This window comes from Mus musculus, chromosome 12 (assembly GCF_000001635.26).
Source record: "Mus musculus strain C57BL/6J chromosome 12, GRCm38.p6 C57BL/6J".
Classification (NCBI taxonomy): Eukaryota; Metazoa; Chordata; class Mammalia; order Rodentia; family Muridae; genus Mus; species Mus musculus.
In genome coordinates this window covers 101,531,399-101,559,151 of record NC_000078.6, presented here as the reverse complement: position 1 = coordinate 101,559,151, position 27,753 = coordinate 101,531,399, and the positions used below count along the sequence as shown (strand labels likewise).

General features: G+C 39.6%; 1 protein-coding gene across 2 annotated transcripts in view; it reads right to left on the bottom strand.

Moving 5' to 3' along the window:
- Catsperb (cation channel sperm associated auxiliary subunit beta) overlaps positions 1-27,753 on the bottom strand; it is a 221,365-nt gene that overhangs the window by 66,858 nt on the left and 126,754 nt on the right. For both annotated transcript variants that reach the window (XM_006515929.1, NM_173023.2), the window contains exons 16-17: positions 17,590-17,744; positions 9,304-9,458 (exon numbers count right to left, since the gene is read on the bottom strand). In XM_006515929.1, the coding sequence (XP_006515992.1) occupies positions 9,304-9,458; positions 17,590-17,744 (310 nt within the window). The remainder of the gene's footprint in view (positions 1-9,303; positions 9,459-17,589; positions 17,745-27,753) is intronic.

Genomic DNA, 27,753 nt, shown 5'->3' with positions numbered 1-27,753 from the left:
TCATTTCCTACTTTCAGTTCCTCCCTCTACCCTTCCTATGTCTACTCCTCCCACATCTCATTCCCTTTCAATTTCATTAACTTTTTTCCTCTAAATTCATATATATATACATATATATACACATGTATGTATATATATGCTAGCAACTGCCTAGTCCGTTTACTGCACTTGTATGTGTACATGATTTCAGGCCTGACAACTTGGTATTGGATAACCAACAAAGGGGCTCATGCCTGAGGAAGAATAATTTTCTAGCTCTCAGCATTCCTTAGTTACCTGTAATTCTTTACCTAGTGGTGGGGTCCCATGAAATTTTCCCCTTCTATTTTAGCATATCGAGTGACTCAATAATTGTTCTGGTCTTATTTAAGCAGGGTAATAGGAATCTTAAGGCTTATTTTTAAGTGTAAGAAGCAAATTTGCAAATTTCAAAAGGGTGTATAACTCCCAGCTATGTTGTATTCTAGAACAGGCAAATCAAAGGAGATAACAATAACAACAACAACAACAACAACAACAACAACAACAACAACAACGTTGCTAAGAGCTGGGAAGACAAGGATTACCAGGTGAGACACAGGGGAGTTTTTATACAACATGACTATAGTGTTTGCACTATAATGCCACTATACAGATGTTCCAACCCTAGGCATCAAAAGTGAAACATAGGTTGGATATATAACCTGCATGTCACCTTTGCACTCAGGTAGCTGAGGCAGGAAGATGGAGGATTTGAGCCCAGCTTTGGGCTACATAGAAATTTACTATCTCAAAGAAATGAATCCTGTCACAGTTATGATTTGTGGGTGAAGTATGTATGTATAGGTTATCAGTTTGAGCAAGTATACAACTCTGGGAGTTTGTGGTGAATGGGGAGAACAAAAGAGTGGTGATGGAGTACATGAGAACTTTCTGCTCTTCTCCATGGTTTTGTTGTAAAACTCTAATTAAATTATTTTTAAACCCACCATTTTAAAGAAGTTAAACTTTTTGTGTGTGAAGTCAGTGGCCAGGGCCAGCAGCCAACTCCATTACCAAAGCTGTCCCCAACTCCTCCCATTTGGAGTCTCTAAGTGTCAAGAATTGCTATTAGGTGGCCAGGTACTGTGTAGTTCAAAAGGGAGAGAGAAATAAACCTTAAAAGAAGAAAGAAGTGGGACCTAGGCAATAAGGGATGCACTTACATGAAGGGGTCAGTGGATCCTGGAGGTAGGAATAACTGTTGAGTGAACAACTGTATAACTATGACTGTCATCAAAGGGAATGGCTACATCAAATAACTGCTCTGACACTCTAGCTTGTTTTTGTCTGGATCCCATGTCAATCAAACTGCTTCCATCAAGATCATTATACTGTAGAGTACATCCAAATCCAAAGTGATCTTTTGGCCTTATTTTAGCTCCTCTCCAAGTGCTGGAGTGTTTCTGGACGTATCCTCTGTTTTGTGTTTAGATGCCTTCTGCCTTCTTGTCTTTTCTACCCCTGGTTGTTCATTTCCAGCCTTCACACCTGGCTCCAATCCTGTTACTGGAATGTTTCACCTCTATTTCATAATATCCTGCAGTAGAGCCACTCATGTGTATGTGAACAACTGCCACATGTATGTAACTGCTCTTTTCTGCATAAAGAGTCCATACATACAACTGTCCACTTCAGGTTTTCTTCACACCATCTTTTAAATACATAGCAGACATTTAAAACTACATTTCTAATGCTGAATTTATAGTTATCCTGTCAAATCTTCAAGTTCTTAATCTCAGAAAATGACAGCATTCACCTGAGCTGCAAATGAAACTTCTGTAGGATTCTTTTAACAATTGACTTATTATGATGCTTAATGTGTGTAAGGTTTGTATCACTATGGCCACCTGTGTGTACAAAGCAGAAGATAACTTTTGAGATTTTCTGTACCTCCATTGTGGGTTACAGGGATCAAATACAAGTCACTAGGCTTGTACACCAAGTGTTTTTACTGGCTGAGTCATCTTATCAGCCACCTACCTGATTCTTGTCTCCTCATGACTCTACCATAATCCACCAAGTCCTACCTACGCTCAGATATACCCGTTTCAGCACCATTACTGCTTTCTTTCCAAAGCCCCTCAACTGTTTGTCACCTTTTACTCTTATCTTGTTTCACCCTTTCCATTGTAGTCAGAGTGAATATTTATAAATATGAATTCTTTCTTTCTTCAACATAGCATTTTACAATGTTTCTGCTTACATTCCTCATGCAGCCTGTCTACTGCCATGTAATATGACTTTTACCCCCTCACTGACCTTTTTGTTATGCCACCTCAACGTATGCGCATGCACTGGCCATCTTCCTGCTTATCAAACGCTCCCCACATTATTTCCTGGCTACCAGATTCTCATCTGAATTTCTTTCACTTGGCAAGCTCTCTGCTAAGCACTCTGTTATTTGTTCTCAGCATTAAATCCTTATATCCCATGTCTCAGATTTGTTTTCTTCATAGTACACATGAGATTTAATTGCTTTTTCTTTATCCAATTGTATACTTGTGTCTATTCATTATAATGATGCTATAATTTCCTTGTTCTTTGTATTTTAACATTCATGTATTGAGAATTTGTTCTTTGGAGTAACTTTAAGAGGTAGGTAGCATCCATTCCGGTCGGGGCCACCACCGTCATCTTTCTGAGCCCAGCGGAGGCTGCTGAGGGCTCAAGAGTGCTCTCCATTCCAAAGGACCTCGGGGTCATCTTGGGATCATGGGTGAGTGGAACAACATCAACTCCAGGGAATCGTGGAGGGTCTTGTGCCTGCAGGAAGAGGGACAAAGGAACCCTGCCTGACCAGAGGCTGGGATCCCTTCAGGTCGGGGCCAGCCCCGCCATCTTCTGCATGAAGCCGGTCAAGGGCATCTAGGGCACCAGAGGACTCTCCATGCCACAGTACCCCAAGCACACCCAGGACCTCCTGATCACCTGAGAGCACTTGGGTGATAGAAGCAACAGAGCTTCTCAGGCAGGGTCCTGTCAGGCCTTCATCCTCAGCCAGGAGGCAGAAACTAGAGAGAGCATACACTAACAGTCTAACAGCATACCTAGAAACACTAGAACGAAAGGAAGCAAATTCACCCAAGAGGAGTAGACTGCAGGAAATAATCAAACTTAGGGCTGAAATCAACCAAGTGGAAACAAAAAGAACTATTCAAAGAATCAACCAATCCAGGAGCTGGTTCTTTGCAATAATCAACAAGATAGATAAACCCTTAGCCAGATTAACTAGAGCACACAGGGTCAGTATCCTAATTAACAAAATCATAAATGAAAAAGGAGGCATAACAACAGATCCTGAGGAAATCCAAAACATCATCAGATCCTACTACAAAAGGCTATACTCAACAAAACTGGAAAACCTGGAAGAAATGGACAACTTCCTAGACAGATACCAGGTACCAAAGTTAAACAGGATCAGATTAACGATTTTAACAGTATCATTTTTCCTAAAGAAATAGAAGCAGTCATTAATATCTTCCAACCAAAAAGAGCTGAAGAACAGATGGGTTTAGTGCAGAGTTCTATCAGATCTTCAAAGAAGACCTAATTCCAACCCTCCTCAAACTGTTTCACAAAATAGAAACAAAAGGTACCTTATCCAATTCATTCTATGCAGCCACAATTACTCTGATAGCTAAACCACACAAAGATCCAACAAAGAAAGAGAACTTCAGACCAATTTCCCTTATGAATATCGATGCAAAAATACGCAATAAAATCCTCTCAAATGGAATCCAAGAACACATCAAAACAATTATCCATCATGACCAAGTAGGCTTCATCCCAGGGATGCAGGGATGGTTTAATATATGGAAATCCATCAACATAATCCACTATATAAACAAACTCAAAGACAAAAACCACTTGATCATCTCGTTAGATGCTGAGAGAGCATTTGACAAAAATCCAACACCCCTTCATGATAAAAGTCATGGAAAGACCAGGAATTCAAGGACCATAACTAAACATAAAGCAATATACAGCAAACTAGTAGCCAACATCAAAGTAAATGGAGAGAAGCTAGAAGCATCCCACCAAAATCAGGGACTAGACAAGGCTGCCCACTTTCTCCCTACCTATTCAATATAGTACTAGAAATCCTAGACAGAGAAATTTGACAACAAAAGGAGATCAAGGGGATGCAAATTGGAAAGGAAGAAGTCAAAATATCACTTTTTGCAGATGATAAGATAGTATATATAAGTGACCATGAAAATTCCACCAGAGAACTCCTAAACCTGATAAACAGCTTCAGTGCTGTAGCTGGATATAAATTTAACTCAAACAAATCAGTGGCCCTGCTCTACACAAAGGATAAACAGGATGAGAAAGAAATTAGGGAAACAACACCCTTCACAATAGTCACAAATAATATAAAATGCCTTGGTGTGACTTTAACTAAGGAAGTGAAAGATCTGTATGACAAGAACACTTCACGTCTCTGAAGAAAGAAATTGAAGATCTCAGAAGATGGAAATGTCTCCCCTGCTCATGAATTGGCAGGATTAATATAGTAAAAATGTCTATCCTGCCGAAAGCAATCTAAAGATTCAATGCAATCCACATCAAAATTCCAACTCAATTCTTCACCGAGTTAGAAAGGGCAATTTGCAAATTCATCTGGAATAACAAAAGACCTAGGATAGCAAAAACTATTCTCAACAATAAAAGAACCTCTGGGGGAATCACCATGCCTGACCTCAAGCTGTACTACAGAGCAATTGTGATAAAAACTATCAGAGACCATCTGGTGAGAAAGAGAGCCCTTCACAATCTCCCTAACAGGCCAAACGGCCTCTTGCTAAGAGCTGGTTATCACCCCCTTCCTCCTTATTCCCTTCCTGGCACCTAAGGCTGTAAAATTTGAATAACAGTCCCCTCTTCCCTATCTCTTCCTGAGTTCCCATGACATTCAAGGACATGAGTTATGCCTGAGCCCAGCCTGACACCCATGGCTGTCAAGGAGGATTGGTGTTCCAGAGATAAGATGCAAAGTGCCCGCTGCCTGGCGCCTGACTTCTGCCCCCATGTCAGCAGATGCCCACTTCTTTGTTCTTTGTATAATTCTTCCTCGACCCCTCCCATATTCCCCATGATGTATGCTTTAAAAAGATGGCACCTCAGCCTAATAAACGAGACCTCGATAGGTAACCTTCCTGGTCTCCTGTTTCTCTTTCTTTTCCTCCCATCTCCTTCCAGGTTTGCGGTCCCCCTCGCACCCACGAATAACTGAATCCCGTGGGATGGGATAAAAAACTGCATGGTACTGGTACAGTGACAGACAGGTAGATCAATAAAATAGAATTCAAGACCCAGAAATGAACCCACACACCTATGGTCACCTGATCTTTGACAAGGGAGCTAAAACTATCCAGTGGAAAAAAAGACAGCATTTTCAACAAATGGTGCTGGAACAACTGGTGGTTATCATGTTGAAGAATGAGAATTGATCCATTCTTATCTCCTTGTAGTAAGCTCAAGTCTAAGTGGATCAAAGACCTCCACATAAAACCAGAGACACTGAAATTTATAGAGGAGAAAGTAAGGGAAACCCTCAAAGATATGGGCACAGGCGGAAAATTCCTAAACAGAACAGCAATGCCCTGTGCTGTAAGATCAAGAATCGACAAATGGGACTTCATAAAATTGCAAATCTTCTTCAGGGCAAAAGATACTGTCAATAAGACAAAAAGGCCACCAACAGATTGGGAAAGAATTTTTACCAACCCTAAATCTGATAGGGGACTAATATCCAATATATACAAAGAGCTCAAGAAGCTGAACTCCAGAAATTCAAATAACCCCATTAAAAAATGGGGTAGAGAGCTAAACAAAGAATTCTCAACTGAGGAATATTGAAGGGCTGAGAAGCACTTGAAAAAATGTTCAACATACTTAATCATCAGGGAAATGCAAATCAAAACAACCCTGAGATTCCACCTCACACCAGTCAGAATGGCTAAGATCAAAAACTCAGGTGACAGCAGATGCTGTCGAGGATGTGGAGAAAGAGGAGCACTCCTACTTTGCTGGTGTAATTGCAAGATGGTACAACCACTCTGGAAGTCAGTCTGGTGGTACCTCAGAAAATTGAACATAGCACTGCCAGAAGATCCAGTAATACCTCTCCTGGGCTTATACCCAGCAGATATTCCAACTGGTAATAGGGACACATGCTCCACTATGTTGGTAGCAGCCTTATTTATAATAGCCAGAAGCTGGAAAGAACCCAGATGTCCCTCAACAGAGGAATGGATACAGAAAATGTGGTACATTTACACAATGGAGTACTACTCAGCTATTAAAACTAATGAATTCATGAAATTCTTGGGCAAATGGATGTATCTGGAGGATATCATCCTGAGTGAGGTAACCCAATCACAAAAGAAGTTACTTGTATGCACTCACTGATAAGTGGATATTAGCCCAGAAATTAGATTACCCAAGATACAACTTCTAAAACACAAGAAAATCAAGATGGAAGACAAACTCGTGGACACTTCATTCCTCCCTAATGTCCATGGAACAAGTTGCAGAGGCAAAGTTTGGAGCTAAGATGAAATGATGGACCATCCAGAGACTGCCCCAACCAGGAGTCCATCCCACAATCAGCCACGAAACTCAGACATTATTGCATACGCCAGCAAGATTTTGCAGAAAGGACTGTGATATAGCTGTCTCCTGTGAGGCTTTGCCAGTGCCTGGCAAATACAGAAGTGGATGCTCATAGTCATATATAGGATGGAACACAGGGCCCACAATGTAGGAACTAGAGAAAGTACCCAAGAGTTGAAGGAGTCTGCAGCCCTATAGGTGGAACAACAATATGAACTAATCAGTACTCCCAGAACTCGTGTCTCTAGCTGTGTATGTAGCAGAAGATGGCCTAGTTGGCCATCATTGGGAAGAGAGGCCCATTGGTCTTGCAAACTTTATATGCCCCAGTACAGGGGAAAGCCAGGGCCAAGAATTGGGAGTGAGTGAGTTTGGGAAGCAGGGCTGAGGGAGGGTATAGGGGACTTTTGGGATAGCATTTGAAATGTAAATAAAGAAAATACCTAATAAATAAAAATTTTAAAAAAAGAGGTAGGTAGGGCTCTGTGGTATTTATATCATCAGAGTTTATTCTAGTTAGGATATATATTTGTTTATGTGTATTAGTGTTTTGCATGCATGGGTATGTGTGCACCTCATGTGTGCTTGGTACTACTATAGGTCAGAAGAAGGCATTCAATCCCTCAAAACCAAATCTGTTTCCTCTGGAAGAACAACAAATGCTCTTAAACACTTAACTCTCCATCCTCCTGTTCTAGCTAGTTTTGATGACTAAATTGGTACAGCTTAGACTCATCTGAGAGGAAAACCCATTTGCATGTCTGTAGGTGACTGCCTTTATTGTTAATTGATGTAGGAAGGCTCATTGCACTGCAGGCAGCAACATTCTTTGGGTAGGTGGATCTGAGTTGTGTGTGTGTGTGTGTGTGTGTGTGTGTGTGTGTGTGTGTGTGTGTGTATGAGCTAGTTAAATGTGAGGCAGTGATGTAGCTAACACACAGATTTTTAACTTTCCAAAGTGCTGATAATAAATGACTATTGTTATGGCATCATGGACCAGTGCTCATCCCAAATGGGAACTGATCATCAAAGCTTTATCACCTCTTTAAGGCTCAGGAAACATTGGGAAAGGGAGGGCTGGAAAGAATGTAAGAACCAAAAGGGTAAAGTTGTAGGACTCTCTGTTGCCTGCATATAAAATGGGCATTTCCTTCTTGAAGTTACAGCAGTTGTGATTATTCAAAAGTAAGCCTATTTACATTCTCTCATGAAAGTGATGGAGATCTCGGGAGACTTTTGAGGCCCCTCTCTGTCCCTAAAGCTTGATAAAAATCATTACTTGGTCATTGCATAATCTGAAGAGAATAGAAATAACTTCCTAGAAAAAAAAAAGTATTCAACTTGAGCTGCCACATTCGTTCTTCGTTTTCTTATAAGGTTTTCCATGCCACATAAATCTTATGCTAAGTAAAATTTTGTGATTTGCTTCAGCTTATGTCAATTTAATTCTCAGACTAAGATATGAAATTTTCCTAAAAGGCGAGAGTAAACACATCCCACAAAAATATTCACAATACTTGGCTGTGTGAGTGGCTTTATTCTAAGTACATAAAGTTTCAAAACATTTCCAAAAACAGAGAAAAAGTAGAGAAAACTACTATCCTAAGATTTTTCTAAAAAACAATATTTATGAGGATTTATAATTTTCTTAACAGACCATAAAAATTTTAAAGGGCAAAAAATATATCTGAAAAAATTTAGATAAACTTCATTTTTGAACACAGATGTTAAAGTCCTAAAAGTTAGCAGATTAAATCCAGAAGTTCAGCATAGATAACACAAAATGATAAAAACAGGAATAGTGAATCCATAATATAAGTCACATTATTCACCAAAATTAAAGGAGTAATTCTATGGATTAGCTTAACATACATTTGAAATAATTCAAAACAAATATCCAAACATTTGCTCACATGAAACTAGTAACAAAATTTGTGCCCTTCTGCCAGACCATTATCAGCTCTGAATTACTAAGCCATTGCTTCAACCACATTTAACTTTGTTTTTAGACAGGCTTTCTCAATGAAACTAGAGATTACTAATGGACTACAACGGATTAGCTACCATGTCTCTGGGATTCTCTTGCCTCTCTGCCTCCCATAATCAAGATCTCAGGTGTACCATTGCATGCCTTTCTATTCACATGTGTGCTGAAGATCTGACCAGAGATATTTATATTTGTGCAGCATCTCTCCATCCAACATATCACCAAATCATTTAACAAGAAAGATATTTTATATTTTAATGGGTTAAAAACTATAAAAGAGTTCATGTTATGGTGAAATGTTTAAAATATTATTTTAAAAACCAGGAGCAAAAAAAGAAGATATCTTTTATGTAAGGTGTTTATTAGTAGGCCTACAAAATGTAATAGGAAAAGGTAAAATATACTAAGAAATGTTATTTATTTGCTGATGATATGATGGTTTACTTATAACTGTATCTAGTTCTACTAGGAAAGCATAAAGGAACATGTACAAAATGCACCAGAACTATTAAAAGAATTTAGGGAATTAAAGGTTGCTATACAAAAGGAAATGACAGAACTTTTACTTTTGTATCAATTACAAGAAAATAAGCCGGGCAGTGGTGGCGCACACCTTTAATACCAGCAATTGGGAGGCAGCCTTGCTACATTTTTAATTAACTACAATCATTAATTACCTGAACTCTATTGTTTTCCCCAGGTGAATAGTTTTAAATCTCTTTTTCCACTGTATGTTGGTAGGCATAGTCAGAGGTACATGTGCAAAGAAATACATTTCGTTGGTAGAGATATATTGTGGAACTAGTATAGCTTCAAATCCCAAATCAGGCCTCTGAAATTGGAGAAAAGGAAATATTGTTTGATGAATGTCTAATGATTCAAATATAATGTATTTCTCATTGATATCAAAATGTTACTGCTTTATTGATTAGAGTAATATATCAATATGATTTTTGGATAGCGATGAATATCTACATGTGTGAATGAGAAAACTCAGTTTTCTGCAGTGCAGAAAAAAAAGAAGTTTGATAAATAAACCCCAGTTTGAAGGTTCTGTACCTTTGCAGGAGGGTGTAGTGATGTATGTGAAGAGACCGGAGGTGCAGATTTTCGAGTTGCGTTGTCTATGGGGACACCATCCTGATCACAGAAGATCTTGTCATGACTAGTTGTAATTGGAGCTCTATTTGGTTAAAATATGGAGTTTTATCATGGAAGGTCCAATAAAGTTTCTTCCCTTTGAACTCTGCTCCCTGAGTATCCTGTTCTGTGCCTGTATGCTTCTGGCTTTGGTCTTCGCCAGTATATCCCATTCTTTGAATTTACAGATAATTCAGACGGTCTCTTAAGGCACTGTTTACCTAGATTTCTAATATCTATTTTTTCATTTTTTAAATATTTTTTATTAGGTATTTTCCTCATTTAAATTTCCAATGCTATCCCAAAAGTCCCCCATACCCTCCCCCACACTCCCTTACCCACCCACTCCCACTTTTTGGCCCTGGCATTCCCCTGTATGGGGCATATAAAGTTTGCATGCCCAATGGGCTTCTCTTTCCACTGATGGCCGACTAGACCATCTTTAGATACATATGCAGCTAGAGTCAAGAGCTCCAGGGTACTAGTTAGTTCATAATGTTGTTACACCTGTAGGGTTGCAGATCCCTTTAGCTCCTTGGGTACTTTCTCTACCTCCTCCATTGGGGGCCATGTGATCCATCCAATAGCTCACTGTGAGCATCCACTTATGTTTTTGCTAGGCCCCAGTGTAGTCTCACAAGAGACAGCTATGTCTGGGTCCTTTCAGCAAAATCTTGCTAGCGTATGCAATGGTGTCAGCGTTTGGAGGCTGATTATGGGGTGGATCCCTGGATATGGCAGTCTCTAGATGGTCCAACCTTTTGTCTCAGCTCCAAACTTTGTCTCTGTAACTCCTTCCATGGGTGTTTTGTTCCCAATTCTAAGAAGTGTCAAAGTGTCTACACTTTGGTCTTTGTTCTTCTTGAGTTTCATGTGTTTTGTAAATTGTAACTTATATCTTGGGTATTCTAAGTTTCTGGGCTAATATCCACTTATCAGTGAGTACATATCATTTGAGTTCTTTTGTGATTGGGTTACCTCACTTAGGATAATGCCCTCCAGGTCCAAACATTTGCCTAGGAATTTTATAAATTCATTCTTTTTAATAGCTGAGTAGTATTCCATTGTGTAAATGTATCACATTTTCTGTATCCATTCCTCTGTTGAGGGGCATCTGGGTTCTTTCCAGCTTCTGGCTATTATAAATAAGGCTGCTATGAACATAGTGGAACATGTGTCTTTCTTACTAGTTTGAACATCTTCTAGATATATGCCCAGGAGAGGTATTGCTGGATCCTCTGATAGTACTATGTCCAATTTTCTGAGGAACCGCCAGACTGATTTCCAGAGTGGTTGTACAAGCTTGCAATCCCACCAACAATGGAGGGGTGCTCCTCTTTCTCCACATCCTCACCAGCATCTGCTATCCCCTGAGTTTTTTTTTTATTACGTATTTTCCTCAATTACATTTCCAATGCTATCCCAAAAGTCCCCCATACCCTTCCCCCCATTTCCCTACCCACCCATTCCCATTTTTTGGGCCCTGGCGTTCCCCTGTACTGCGGCATATAAAGTTTGTGTGTCCAATGGGCCTCTCCAGTGATGGCCAACTAGGCCATCTTTTGATACATATGCAGCTAGAGTCAAGAGCTCTGGGGTACTGGTTAGTTCATAATGTTGTTCCAAATACAGGGTTGCAGGTCCCTTTAGCTCCTTGGGTACTTTCTCTAGCTCCTCCATTGGGGGCCCTGTGATCCATCCAATAGGTGACTGTGAGCATCCACTTCTGTGTTTGCTAGGCCCCAGCATAGTCTCTCAAGAGACAGCTATATCTGGGTCCTTTCAGCAAAATCTTGCTAGTGTATGCAATGGTGCCAGCGTTTGGAAGCTGATTATGGGGTGGATCCCTAGATATGGAAGCCTCTAGATGGTCCATCCTTTTGTCAATGCTCCAAACTTTGTCTCTGTAACTCCTTCCATGGGTGTTTTGTTCCCAATTCCAAGAAGGGGCACAGTGTCCACACTTTGGTCTTCATTCTTCTAGAGTTTCATGCGTTTGGCAAATTGTATCTTATATCTTGGGTATCCTAAGTTTTGGGCTAATATCCACTTATCTGTGAGTACATATTGTGTGAGTTCCTTTGTGATTGGGTTACCTCGCTCAGGATGATGTCCTCCAGGTCCATCCATTTGCCTAAGAATTTCATAAATTCATTCTTTTTAATAGCTGAGTAGTACTCCATTGTGTAAATGTACCACATTTTCTGTATCCATTCCTCTGCTGAGGGACATCTGGGTTCTTTCCAGCTTCTGGCTATTATAAATAAGGCTGCTATGAACATAGTGGAGCATGTGTCCTTCATACCAGTTGGGACATCTTCTTGATATATGCCCAGAAGAGGTATTGCGGGATCCTCTGGTAGTACTATGTCCAATTTTCTCAGGAACCACCAGACTGATTTCCAGAGTGGTTGTACAAGCCTGCAATCCCACCAACAATGGAGGAGTGTTCCTCTTTCTCCACATCCACGCCAGCATCTGCTGTCACCTGAATTTTTGATCTTAGCCATTCTGACTGGTGTGAGGTGGAATCTCAGGGTTGTTTTGATTTGCATTTCTTTGATAATTAAGGATGCTGAACATTTTTTCAGGTGTTTCTCAGCCATTTGGTATTTCTCAGATGAGAATTCTTCGTTCAGTTCTGAGCCCCATTTTTTAATGGGGTTATTTGATTTTCTGGTGTCCACCATCTTAAGAGTTCTTTATGTATATTGGATATTAGTCCCCTATCTATTTTAGGCTAGGTAAAGATCCTTTCCCAATCTGTTGCTGGTCTTTTTGTCTTACTGACGGTGTCTTTTTGCTTTACAGAAGGTCCCATTTGTCACTTCTCGATCTTACAGCACAAGCCAATGCTGTTCTATTCAGGACTTTTTCCCCTGTGCCCATATCTTCGAGGCTTTTCCCCACTTTCTCCTCTATAAGTTTCAGTGTCTCTGGTTTTATGTGGAGCTCCTTTATCCACTTATACTTGACCTTAGTAAAAAGAGAAAGGCATAGATCAATTCGCATTCTTCTACATGATAACCAACAGTTGTGTCAGCACCATTTGTTGAAAATGCTATTTTCCACTGGATGGTTTTAGCTCCCTTTTCGAAGATCAAGTGACCATAGGTGTGTGGGTTCATTTCTGGGTCTTCAATTCTATTCCATTGCTCTACAAGTCTGTTGCTATATCAGTACCATGCAGTTTTTATCACAGTTGCTCTGTAGTACAACTTTAGGTCAGGCATGGTGATTCCACCAGACGTTCTTTATCTTTGAGAATAGCTTTTGCTATCCTAGGTTTTTTGTTATTCCAGATGAATTTGCAGATTGCTCTTTCTAATTCATTGGAGAATTGAGTTGGAATTTTGATGGGGATTGCATTGAATCTGTAGATTGCTTTTGGCAAGATAGCCATTTTTACAATGTTGATCCTGCCAATCCATGAGCATGGGAAATCTTTCCATCTTCTGAGATCTTTAATTTCTTTCTTTAGAGACTTGATGTTCTTATCATACAGATCTTTCACTTCCTTCTTTAGAGTCACGACAAGGTATTTTATATTTTTTGTGACTATTGAGAAGGGTGTTGTTTCCCTAATTTCTTTCTCAGCCTGTTTATTCTTTGTGTAGAGAAAGGCCATTGACTTGTTTGAGCTACTTCACCAAAGCTGTTTATCAGGTTTAGGAGTTCTCTGGTGGAATTTTTAGGGTCACTTATATATACTATCATATCATCTGCAAAAAATGATATTTTGACATCTTTTCCAATTTGTATCCCCTTGATCTCCTTTTGTTGTCTAATTGCTCTGGCTAGGACTTCAAGTACAATGTTGAATAGGTAGGGAGAAAGTGGGCAGCCTTGTCTAGTCCCTGATTTTAGTGGGGTTGCTTCCAGCTTCTCACCATTTACTTTGATGTTGGCTACTGGTTTGCTCTAGATAGTTTTTATCATGTTTAGGTATGGGCCTTGAATTCCTGATCTTTCCAAGACTTATCATGAAAGGGTGTTGGATCTTGTCAAATGCTTTCTCTTCCTCTAACATGATGATCATTTGTTTTTTGTCTTTGAGTTTGTTAACATAATGGATTACATTGATGGATTTCAGTATATTAAACCATCCCTGCATCTCTGGAATAAAACCTACTTGGTCAGGATGGATGGTTGTTTTGACGTGTTCTTGGATTCGGTTAGCAAGAATTTTATTGAGTATTTTTGCATCGATATTCATAAAAGAAATTGGTCTGAAGTTCTCTATCTTTGTTGGATCTTTCTGTGGTTTAGGTATCAGAGTAATTGTGGCTTCATAGAATGAGTTGGGTAGAGTACCTTCTACTTCTATTTTGTGGAATAGTTTGTGCAGAACTGGAATTAGATCTTCTTTGAAGGTCTGATAGAGCTCTGCACTAAACCCATCTGCTCCTGGGCTTTTTTTGGCTGGGAGACTATTAATGACTGCTTCTATTTCTTTAGGGGATATAGGACTGTTTAAATCGTTAACTTGATCCTGATTTAACTTTGGTACCTGGTATCTGTCTAGAAATTTGTCCATTTCGTCCAGGTTTTCCAGTTTTGTTGAGTATAGCCTTTTATAGAAGGATCTGATGGTGTTTTGGATTTCTTCAGGATCTATTGTTATGTCTCCCTTTTCACTTCTGATTTTGTTAATTAGGATGCTGTCCCTGTCCCCTCTCATGAGTCTGGCTAAGGGTTTATCTCTCTTGTTGATTTTCTCAAAAAACCAGCTCCTCATTTGGTTGATTCTTTGAATAGTTCTTCATGTTTCCACTTGGTTGATTTCGCCCCTGAGTTTGATTATTTCCTGCCATCTACTCCTCTTGGGTGAATTTGCTTCCTTTTGTTCTAGAGCTTTTAGGTGTTTTGTCAAGCTGATAGTGTGTGCTCTCTCTAGTTTCTTTTTGGAGGCACTCAGAGCTATGAGTTTCCCTCTTAGTAATGCTTTCATCATGTCCCATAAGTTTGGGTATGTTGTGGCTTCATTTTCATTAAACTCTAAAAAGTCTTTAATTTCTTTCTTTATTCCTTCCTTGACCAAGGTATCATTGAGAAGAGTGTTGTTCATTTTCCACATAAATGTTGGCTTTCCATTATTTATGTTGTTATTGAAGATCAGCCTTAGTCCATGGTGGTCTGATAGGATGCATGGGACAATTTCAAAATATTGTATCTGTTGAGGCCTGTTTTGTGACCAAGTATATGGTCAAATTTGGAGAAGGTACCATGAGGTGCTGAGAAGAAGGTATATCCTTTTGTTTTAGGATAAAATGTTCTGTAGATATCTGTTAAGTCCATTTGTTTCATAACTTCTGTTAGTTTCACTGTGTCCCTGTTTAGTTTCTGTTTCCATGATATGTCCATTGATGAAAGTGGTGTGTTGAGGTCTCCCACTATTATTGTGTGAGGTGCAATGTGTGCTTTGAGCTTTACTAAAGTTTCTTTAATGAATGTGGCTGCCCTTGCATTTGGAGCATAGATATTCAGAATTGAGAGTTCCTCTTGGAGGATTTTACCTTTGATGAGTATGAAGTGTCCCTCCTTGTCTTTCTTGATAACTTTGGGTTGGAAGTTGATTTTATTCGATACTAGAATGGCTACTCCAGCTTGTTTCTTCAGTCCATTTGCTTGGAAAATTGTTTTCCAGCCTTTCACTCTGAGTTAGTGTCTGTCTTTTTCCTTGAGATGGGTTTTCTGTAAGTAGCAGAATGTTGGGTCCTGTTTGTGTTGCCAGTCTGTTAGTCTATGTCTTTTTATTGGGGAATTTAGTCCGTTGATATTAAGATATATTAAGGAAAAGTAATTGTTGCTTCCTATTATTTTTGTTGTTAGAGTTGGCATTCTGTTCTTGTGGCTATCTTTTTTTTTTTTTTTGGTTTGTTGAGGGATTACTTTCTTGCTTTTTCTAGGGCGTGGTTTCCTTCCTTTTATTGTTTTTTTTTCTGTTATACTTACCTGTCACATAATTTGGGCAAGTATTTACTCTCTGTGTGCCTCACATACCTCACAAGGAAATGAGGACAAATAGCTCTTATAAGATGAAGAGTTCACAGCAGTGCCTGACACATAATGAAGGCTAGTGGTTACTTTTTCCTGAGAGGATGCGGAGGGAAAAACAATATTGTTGAGTCAGAATTCTTCAAGCTTGTCCAGAGAATAGAAATCCCTATAGTTTCTCCATCTAAACAATTTCAAATTTCACTGAAGGGAACTAAGCCACTTTCTGTAAAACAGTGATGTTAGTGAAATTCTGAGGATTGCTTTTGTTGGTTATGTCTAGGAGATTGCTCACATCATCTGCATTGTACATTTGCAGAATCCAGAGCCCTGACTCCAGGTACGTGGTGGTGTCCCCTTCTCATGGAAATCCTCTTTAGTTTGTGTGTGCATCTCAGATAGAGGATGCTAAAATACTTTCTTCTCATTCTATAGCTCTAGCCTGGTATATGGATAGATTGTTTAACTAATATGTGTCCTTGTTTACTTTTTAGTGCTGACCATAAGCAAGTTGGTAAAGGAAATAATTTTTCAGATTATATCTATTACACCAGAAGGGGAAATTAAGAAAATAACTTTTGTTGAGAACTTGGAGGCAGGAAATGGAGCAGAGGCCATGTAAGGATGCTTCTAGATGTAACTGCCCACAATAATCATTAATCAAGAAAATGCCTCAAAGACCTGACTCCAAGCCAGTCTGATGTAGGCCATTTCTCAAGTGACATTCCTCTTCCCAGAAGGTTTGTATCAAATTGACAGACCCAAACTAGCATAGTGTGCATATACATACAAGATCTATGTACCTACTGCTTTCAGAGGTCTTAAATATGTATTGATTATTCTGGGGCTATAGTTGTAGATGGTTATGAGTCACTCTGTGGGTAAGTACCAAATTCTGGCCCTCTAGAAGAATGGCAAATGCTCTTAGGCACAAAATTAGAGGCCTGGACTAACCTAGGAAGAGATCCATCCTTCTTGAAATGTTCTTTAAGACAAATGAAACACATTTTAATCTTGGCTGTTTAGTTAATGAGTGTTCATTTTTATGTCTATGTGGCAGTAATAATTTTCTTCAGTCCTCTGTCTCTCTGTCTCTCAATATAACATTATATAGTACAATCATTAAAAATTTGTATCTATTATTATCTGAGAAGGACTGGAAAGCTCTGTTCTATGTTAGCACTAAAGAAGGAATAAACTTGTGATCAGAACTATTTAAAATGGAAGATGTCAGTAATTATATTTTTTCAAAGTCAACATTGGAACGTAGAAAATAAACTCCACTAGGACCCTAGTTGTTTGTAACAGATCATTTTCAGAATGTTTGCTGTTCTGCCAGGAAACCTTGTATGATGATAACTGGAGGGCGCCTGTGAGGAATAGAGAAGATTTTGGAAGTATTCAATGTTGTGTATAAAATTTTCCTCTACTAAAGAATGTTTGTCCTGATGTATCTAAAGCTCAGCTCTTAGGAGCACACACTTGATCTTTGCAATGGATCTGAATTTGGTTCACAGGTACCCTGCCAAGTGGCTTGCAACTGCCTGTAACTTCACCTTCAATGTAGACTCAGCATACCTAGCACAAATACCTGTACTTATATGCACACACTTATAATTTAAAATCCTTAAAAGTGATGTATTTAGGAAAATACCCTCTCAAAATACAAGCAAACAAATGAACAAATGAAAAGCCCAAAACAACAACAACAACAACACCCCAACCAACTTAACCAAACAAACAAAAGAAAACACCCTCTCATTAATGTTCACATAGAATGTGCCATCTGTTCTCAAAAGAAGGCAGTTTGAACACATGTTACTGACCTTTCCAAAAATGCTGCCAGAATTTCCATGCCCTAAAAGTTTTGAACCAGCGTCAAAGTTTTCTGGCGTCAGTTTGTGTATGTATCCCAATTGATCATAGTACAATGTGAAAATGGCATCCTTTAATATCCCCAGTTCACTATATGTAGTTAAGCCTGTTGGGAAAGAAATAGAACCCTGTTGTTACTGATGTTCTACAACCAGAAGAAATTTTATATTATACCTATGAAATTTTGTTTAAATTAGGGGTGGGAGTAGGGCTCTGAGACCACTAAAGTAGTGAAATACATGCTACTTTGTGTCACATCCTTGGAAAGTCTTGATTTCTGCCTAGGTAGAAACCATGAGAAAAGCTTAGGCTGTCAAAAATAGTCAGTAGTTACCACTAGGATATTGATACCAAAGAGAGTGAGTTGCATATTACTTAAGGCAAAGATTCTAAGAGATCATCAAGTCAGGTTCAACTTGATTTCTGGACCTATAACCAAAGTGTTTTGTGTTCTCAGAAAGAGTGTCTCACTGTCTAGCTATGGTAGGCCTAGAGCAATGGTAATACCCTGTGTTGTTATGGGGACTGTTGGGCTTCTCACTGACCAGTGACTCACTCACAAGGAGTTGTCCCAAGCCCAGCACTAAGATTTTTCTTTAATATCCAATGATTCTGGGAAGAGAGGGTACCTGCACACAAGTTCCTTTTTTAAAACTGTATTTAAAATTAACTTACAAAGTACTGCTCCCTTGTTTTTCAAACTCCCATTTCCACTTACACCTTTAACCTCCAGTATTCCTCCACTTCCCCTTTCATATCATATCTTCTACTATCTCACACCCTTTAATTTCCACTCCTTTTCTAGATTCCTGATCTTGCAGAGATTACAAGTAAAACACAAATCTGACCTTTGAAGGTTAGATCCAGAACATGTGGAATTTTCTTTTAGGGCATGGGTAACTACATATAGTATAAAATTTTCTAGTTCCCCCTATTTTCCTGAATATCACAGGAAGAGATGCTACTTAAGAGCAAAGAGAAGGGAGGGAGGGGAGAAAAAGGGAGAGAGGAGGGAAGGAGAGAGGTGGTGGTTGTGGGTGTGTATAGTGGTAGTGGTATATGTATGGAAGTTCTCCATAAACAATCTAAGAGAAAGAGGCCACAAAGAAAAAGAGCTAGACACAGGTGAAGACAGAACAAGTCCAAATATGAGAAGAATCCAGAAGATTTGAACATATTGCCAAAAGTTTATATGAGCCAAGCAGAGCAATTCAGTCAGAAGCTAAGAGAAGACAGATTGAAAGAGTAAGCTTGGAAGATTAGAAGATATACTAAGGCTTCCAGACCTAGGACTAGGTATAGTTAGAACGGACATGACAAAATGACAGTCTACAAAATGAGCAAAGATCTTCACCAAACCTATATCTGACAGAGGGCTGATACTCAAAATATACAAAGAACTCAAGAAAGTAGGCAACAACCAACCAAACAAAGTACTACCGGAAGATCCAGCAATACCTCTCCTGGGCATATATCCAGAAGATGCCCCAACTGGTAAGAAGGACACATGCTCCACTATGTTCATAGCAGCCTTATTTATAATAGCCAGAAGCTGGAAAGAACCCAGATGCCCCTCAACAGAGGAATGGATACAGAAAATGTGGTACATCTACACAATGGAGTACTACTCAGCTATTAAAAAGAATGAATTTATGAAATTCCTAGCCAAATGGATGGATCTGGAGAGCATCATCCTGAGTGAGGTAACACATTCACAAAGGAACTCACACAATATGTACTCACTGATAAGTGGATATTAGCCCCAAACCTAGGATTCCCAAGATATAAGGTACAATTTGCTAAACACATGAAACTCAAGAAGAATGAAGACTGAAGTGTGGACACTATGCCCCTCCTTAGAATTGGGAACAAAACACCCATGGAAGGAGTTACAGAGACAAAGTTTGGAGCTGAGATGAAAGGATGGACCATGTAGAGACTGCCATATCCAGGGATCCACCCCATAATCAGCATCCAAACGCTGACACCATTGCATACCCTAGCAAGATTTTATTGAAAGGACCCAGATGTAGCTATCTCTTGTGAGACTATGCCGGGGCCTAGCAAACACAGAAGTGGATGCTCACAGTCAGCTAATGGATGGATCACAGGGCTCCCAATGGAGGAGCTAGAGAAAGAACCCAAGGAGCTAAAGGGATCTGCAACCCTATAGGTGGAACAACATTATGAACTAACCAGTACCCCGGAGCTCTTGACTCTAGCTGCATATGTATCAAAAGATGGCCTAATCGGCCATCACTGGAAAGAGAGGCCCATTGGTCACGCAAACTTTGTATGCCCCAGTACAGGGGAACGCCAGGGCCAAAAAGGGGGAGTGGGTGGGTAGGGGAGTGGAGGTGGGTGGGTATGGGGGACTTCTGGTATAGCATTGGAAATGTAAATGAGCTAAATACCTAATAAAAATGGAAAAAAAATATTGAAAAAAAAGAAAGCAATATGACATGTTATCCGGAAACTGGGAATTCATTTGCCTCATGATCCAGCTATACCAGCCCTGGGCATATACTCAAAAGATGTTCCTACATATCACTAGGAGACTTACTCAACTATGTTCACAGTAGCTTTATTTTTAATAGACAGAAACTGGAAACAATCTAGATGTCCCCAAACTGAAGAGTGGAAAAAGAAAATGTTTTACATTTACATAATGGAGTATGACTCAGCTATAAAAAAAAAAACAATGACATTATGAAATTTGCAGGCAAATGGGCGTACTAGGAAATACCCTGAGTGAGGTATACCAAACCCAGAAAGATAAACATGGTATGTACTCATTTACAAGTGGATATTAGCTCTAAAATAAAGGAAAACAATGTCACAATCCACAGACCCTAAGAAGCTATATAACAAGAAGGGCTTAAGTTGGACAGGGCATGTGAATCTCTTGAGAAGGAGAAACAGTAGACATTGCAGGCAGACAAGAGAGGGGACTGGAAAAGAGAAAGGATGGGGGAGTGGAACAGGAGGTATCAGGTAGGAGGATGATGATGGGAGAGAGTACTATAAGAGACAACTGGGAGGGAGCAGGCATCTCTCAGATGAGATAGAAACCCAGGACTACAGAAATTTCCAGGAACTGATGAAAGTGACATAGCTAAGACTCCTAGTGAAGGGGGATGTGGAGTCTGAATTGGCCATTTTCTGGAACCAAGCAAGACTTCCACTGGAGGGGTTAGGAAACCAACACAGGCACACAGCCTTCCCCCTTCAATTTGTTCCGCCTACAAGATGGGCTAGTGTAAAGGTGGCCAACCAATGACTGGTCCAGTATGAAACCCATGCCATGAGAGGGAGTCTATGCCTCACATTGCCTGGAAGGCCAGGAAGCAGAGGTTAGATTGCCCAGAGTCCCACAGTAGAATCAAGCATGAATGGAAAAGAAATGCATGAAATGATTCCTAATTCTAGTCTGCTATACTCATATATTAGCATCTAGCCCAGTTATTATAAGAGATATTTCACCCAGGAACTGATCAAAACAGATGTAGACACCCAGAGCCCCACACTAGGTGGAGCTTGGGGTACCCTGAAAAAGAAGGGGAGGAAGAATTGAAAGAATCAGAGGGGTCAAAGACACCATAGGAAAACTCAGAGAAACAAATACCCAAGGCCCATAGGGGCTCAGAGATACTGAACTGCCAACCAGAGAGTCTGCATGGGCCTGACATAGGCTCTCTGCACATTTGTTCCAGTGTGTAGTTTTTCTTCTCCTGGGACTCCTAACACTGGGTGCAGAAACTGTCTCTGGCTCTGTTCCATGCCTTTAAGACCATTTACTCCTTTTGTGTTGCCTTGCCTTGATTCAATAGGAGAGAAGGTACCGAGTCTTATTGTAACTTGCTATTCCATGGCTGGTAATATCCATTATCCTTTTCTGAACAAAAACTGAGGAGGAATGGATGAGTAGAAAGGGAAGAGGAGAATTTGTGGGGAAAGGGATAGGCAAGAGGATGGAGGGGAACTGCTGTTGAACTGTAAAATGAATAATAATAATAAAAACCCACAATATTTCTAGGAGATAAAAATCAGAAAAGGGAGAAGTCAAAGTATTCCAATTTGAAGATGATATGAACATTATTCTCTCTCTCTCTCTCTCTCTCTCTCTCTCTCTCTCTCTCTCTCTCTCTCTCTGTGTGTGTGTGTGTGTGTGTATGTGTGTGTGTGACCTAAATATTATAATGTGCAGTTTCTACAATTCATAAACACTTTTAGAAAAGTAGCAAGATATAAAATCAACACACAAATTTACTAGCCTTCCTATATACAAATGACAAATACAGTGAGGAAAAAATCAGATATTTCACAATAATGCCTTTCACAACAGCATCACATTAGAAAATATCTTGGAATAACTCTATCCAAGCAAGTGAAAAATTTGTAGTATAAAAATTTTAACATTGAAAAGGGAATTAAAAAAGACATCAACAGATGGAAAGATCTTCCATGCTCTTGAATTAATACTATGTAAATTGCTATCCTACCAAAAGAAATCTACAGATTCAATGGAATCCCCATTAAAATTCCAGTATAAATTCCTCATAGACAATGAAAACAATCAATCTTCAACTTCATATAGAAACAAACAAGCACAAAAACAACAAAACAACCCAATAAAAAAGTGTACATATCTAAACAGAGTTCTCAAAGGATGAAACACAAATGGTTGAGAACACATTTTAAAATGTTCAACATCTTAGTCATCAATGAAATACAAATTAAAACTACTTTGAGATTGAAAGATCCTGACAGAATGTAAAAGGACACAGAAGCCCTGAAATTGGCAAGATAGATGTCAGTGTTAGCAGAACTAGCTTCACTGATTTAGAAAAATAGAGGTGCACAATGCTCTGGCCACTCCTTGAACCTGTGTGTTTGTCAACATTTTGACCATTCCTTGACCCATGTGTGTGCCCACTGATGAAGCCCAGTGCCAGGTGTTTGTGATATTGGTTGCTGAGAAAGAGTCAGAAAATCTCCCCAGCAACCACAGCCTGGCCAATCCTGAGTTGCTACACCTGCACCAGACTCTTTCCTTGTACCCCTCCCATACCCATTTCTTGAGAATAGACTTTGTTTAGATCTGGAAATCCCCTCCTCTCCCCCTTCTCCTTTCCCCCTTGAGGGCCTATAAAAATTGGGACCTCTTTCCTCTCGAGGTCGACTCCTCTACCCCTGCGTGGGATATGAGTCGTCCCCAGAGCTCTGGCTTTCCCCGAATAAAACCTCATGTGGTTTGCAACAAGCTCGGTCTATCATGAGTTCTTGGGTGTCCGCTATTGTCCTGAGGCCTGAGCGAGGGGCTCCTTTCAGAGTCTTTCAAGATTTCATCTTACAGCAGTCAGAATGGCCAATGGCAGACTTTATATTTTATTTCATGGATACTTGTTTGTCCATAGTCATTGCTACTCTATCCATACTAGGTAGGACATGGAAACAACCCAAATGTCATTCAACTGACAAATTGATAATAAAAATGTGGTAACTATACACTATGGAATATAAATTAGATGTAATAAAAATAAAGTAAAATTTTCAGGTAACTGGTTGGAAGTCAAAAAGATATTGTGTGAGAGATAACTCAGACTCTTAAAGGCAGCTGCATGTTATTTCTCATTATGATTCCTAACTCCAAACTTCAGATATCAGTAGACTACCTGAAATAATTAAATTCATGAACGAGGGAAGTAGAAAGGGAACATGAAGAAGAGCAATAGACTGAGGAATACCAAGGTAGAAGGGATTTGAAGGAGAAAAAACAGAAGCACATTATTTGGGATGAGTGATAAAGCCAATACAGAAGGAGAAAATATAAGTACAATAACATTACTGATGTCTGAAAAAGTCATAAGGAATAATATTATCTTTTACAAAATTGTGCATGTATGTGTGTGTGTGTGTGTGTGTGTGTGTATGTATGTATGTGTACGTTCTAAAATGAAATTTTCTCACCTTGGCTGATAATGCTCCAAGAGCCATAGACTCTCTAACAAAATCCTGAATACTGGGCATGAAAAACTCACTTTCAATTTGTGGGTTTGTATAAGTCCAAAAATTTTACAAGCATTATAGCCTAATGTCCCTACCCTTGTGTAATGGAATTTTGATCCAGCTACAAGATTGTTCTGGCAAGGGATCATGTCTAAAGACCTTGGATTTTGTGATCTGACTGGAATGCAGACACTTCACACACCTTTAATCCCTCTGGCTGGAATACAGACACACCCTGAGTATAAACCTTTAATCACTAACAAAGACTTCTAATTCAAAGTGGACAAAGTGAAGACTGAGAGAAAGACTTCACAGAATGAGTCAGAGATAGGACATGCCAAACTCTCACAAGAACAGTACTGGAAAGAGAGGCCACTTAACAAGGCAGTACAGATTGCCCTGTTGGTCTGCACCTCTACCTGCATCCCTGGCAGATCAGGATCGGAAAACATCTTCAACTAAATCATAGAAGAAGACTTCCCTAATGTAATGGAAGAGATGGCCATAATCATACAAGAAGCCCACAGAACTCCAAATAGACTGGACCAGAAAAGAAATTCCTTGTATCACATAATAATCCAAACACCAAGTGCACTAAACAAAGAAAGAATATTAAAAGCTTTAAGAAAAAGGGCTAAGTAACATATGAAGACAGACCTATTAAAATTAAACCAGACTTGTCAAAAGAGACACAAAAAGCCAGAAGACCTAAGAAAGATGTCATGCAGACCCTAAGAGACCACAGATGCCCAGCCCAGGCTACTATTCCCAGCAAATCTCTCAATTACCGTAGATGGAGAAACCAAGATATTCTATGACCAAACCAAATTTAAACAATATCTTTCTACTAATCTATCCCTACATAGGATACTAGAAGGAGGACCCCAACACAAGAAGGATAGTATACCCGAGAAACATAAGAAATTAATCATCTCACAACAAACTCAAAAGAAGAAAATCACACACACATAATATCACCTCCAACAAAAACAAAAACAAAAAAAACAGGAACTAATAATCATTGACCTTTACTATCTCTCAACTTCAACACACTCAATTTAAATAAAAAGACATAGGCTAAAAGACTGTATATGCAAACATGATCCATCATTTTGCATAATACAAAAAACATACCTCCCCAACAAAGACAGATACTATCTCTGGGTGAAGAGTTACCACAAACTTTTCCAAGCAAAAGGTCCCAAGAAACAAACAGGAGTCGCTATCCTAATATCCAGTAAAATAGACTTTGAACCAAAAGTAACCAAAATAGATGTGGAAGGACACTTCATACTCAAAGGAAGAATCCATTAAAAGAAGTCTTAATTCTGAACATCTATGCCCCAAATGCAAGGAGACACACATTTATAAAAGAAACTTTATTAAAACTCAAAACACACTTGGAACCTCACACAAAAACAGTAGGGACTTCAACATCCCACTCTCACTAAATAGACAAGTCATTGAAACTGAAATTAAACAGAGACTCAGTGAAACTAACAGATGCAATCAACAAAATGGATTTAACAGATATGTACAGAATATTTCACCCTAAAACAAAAGAATTCACCCTTTTCTCACCACCTCATGGAACTTTCTCCAAAACTGACCATATAATGGGACACAAAACAAACCCCAACAGACACAAGAAGATTGAAATAATCCCATGCATTCAATCAGGTCACAACGGACTAAGGCTAGACATCAGTGAAAACCAAAATAATAGAGTGCTCACATACTAATAGAAACTGAACAACTCTCTACTCAATAATGAAGGGGTCATGGAAGAAATAAAAAAAGCAATTAAAGACTTTAGAATTCAATGAAAATGAAGACACAGGATACCCAAAATGTATGGGATACAATGAAGGCAGGGTTAACAGGAAAATTCTTAGCACTAAGTGCCTTCATGAAGAAATTGCAGACATCTTATACTAGCAACTTAACAGTACACCTGAAAGCTCTAGAACAAAAAGAAGAAAACACACCCAAGAGTATACACCAGGAAATAGAAAAACCTCAGGATTGAAATTAACTAATTAGGAACAAAGAAAATGATACAAAAATTAAAACAAACAAACAAACAAACAAACAAAGAACTGGTTCTTTGAGAAAATCAACAAGATAGACAAACTCCTAGCCAAACTAACCAAATGGCACAGAGACAGTATCCAAAAAACAAAATTAGAAATGACAAGGAAGACATAACAGAAACTGAGGTAATTAAAAAACGCATCAGAACATACTACAAAAGCTTATACTCAATAAACCTGGAAAATCATGATGAATTGGATGATTTTCTAGACAGATACCACATACCAAAGTTAAATCAAGAGCAGGTAAACTATCTAAACAGTCCCATAACCCCTAAGAAAATAGAAGTAGTCATTAAAATCCACCCAAGACCAGATGGTTTTAGTGCAGAATTCTAAAGACCTTCAAAGAAGAACTAATGCCAATATCCTTCAAACTGTTCCACAAAATTGAAACAGAAGAAATACTACCAAAGTCATTCTATGAAGTCACAGTTACTCTGACACCTAAACCACACAATGACCCAACAAAGAAAGAGAACTTCAAGCCAACTTCACATATTACTATCAATGCAAAAATACTCAATATAAACCTCGTAAACTGAATCCAAGAACATGTCAAAACCATCATTCACCATAATCAAGTAGGCTTCATTTCAGGGATTCAGGGATGGTTTGTAATAGGAAAGTCATCAATGTAGTACACTCTTGTGGAGAGCCGTGCCGTGAGCAATCGCCATTATAAGATGGCGCTGGCCTCCGCTGTGCCTAACTAGTAAACAAGCTTTATACGCAGGTGCGAGAGTGAACTCACTCCTAGTCACTGCCCATCTCGGGACATAGTAGTGGGGTGATGGGCGAGCAACATATCAGGAGCTGACACGCCATATCAGGTGTTGAAACGCCATGGCTGAGGGCTATATAAGCTACTCCATTTTCTGGGGTCGGGGTCTTCCTGAAGTAGTAAGCAATAAAGCTTTTGCCGCAGAAGATTCCGGTTGTCCCGAGTGTGTTCTTGCCGGTGGGGACAAAAGCTCAGGATACACTCTATAAAAAAAAAAAAAAAAAAAAAAAAACTGGGAGAAAAGAGGCTACATAATCATCTCATTAGATGCCTAAAAAGCCTTTGACAAAATCCAATACCCGCTTCATGTTATAAGTCTTGGAGAGATCAGGAATTCATCACACATATCTAAACACGATAAAAGCCATATATAGCAAACCAACAGCCAACATCAAATTAAATGGAGAAAAACTACAAGCAATCCCACTAAAACCAGGGACAAGACAAGGAGGCAGAGGGAGGGAGGGTCTTGGATGGGAATGGGAGGAGGGGAAAAGGAGACTGGATCAGGTATGAGGGGAGGTAGGAGAGAAACCCAGAGGGCCAGGAGATTGAATGGAAATATGCCACTGCAGGGTGTGGGAAGTGGGTGGGGGGAGCCTCTAAATAGGCCCAGATACCTGGGATGTGAGAGACTTCCACAACTCAATGTGGGCGACCTTAGCTGTAATGACCAACAGTAGGGATATGGAACCTAAAGAGAAGGCCTCCAATAGAGAAACAATCTCCCCGGTGGATTAGTAGGGATACCAACTCACTAAAATTGATGCTATGTTGTGCTTACAGACAGGAGCCTAGCATAGCTGTCCAAGAGAGGCTCTACAAGCAGCTGACTGAGACAGATGCAGACACATGTAGCCAACCCTTGGTCTGAGGTCAGGGTCTCCTGTGGAAGAGTTGGGGGAAAAACTGAAGGAACTGAAGGGGATGACAACCCCAAAGGAAGACCAACAGTATCAACTAACCCAGACACCTCAGAGGTCATAGGGACTAAGTCACCAACCAGTTAGCATAACTGGGCTGGTCTGAGGTCCCTGATACATATGTACCAGAGGACTGCCTTGTCTGGCCTCAGTGGGGAGAGGCTGTGCCTAATCGTATAGAGACTTGATGCCCCAGGGAAGGGGGATGCCCCAGAAGGATGTACCCTCTCAGTGGCAAAGGGGAAGGGGAACATGGTAAGGAAAACTAGGAGGGGGGACTGGTACAGGGGCAACATATGAGGTGTA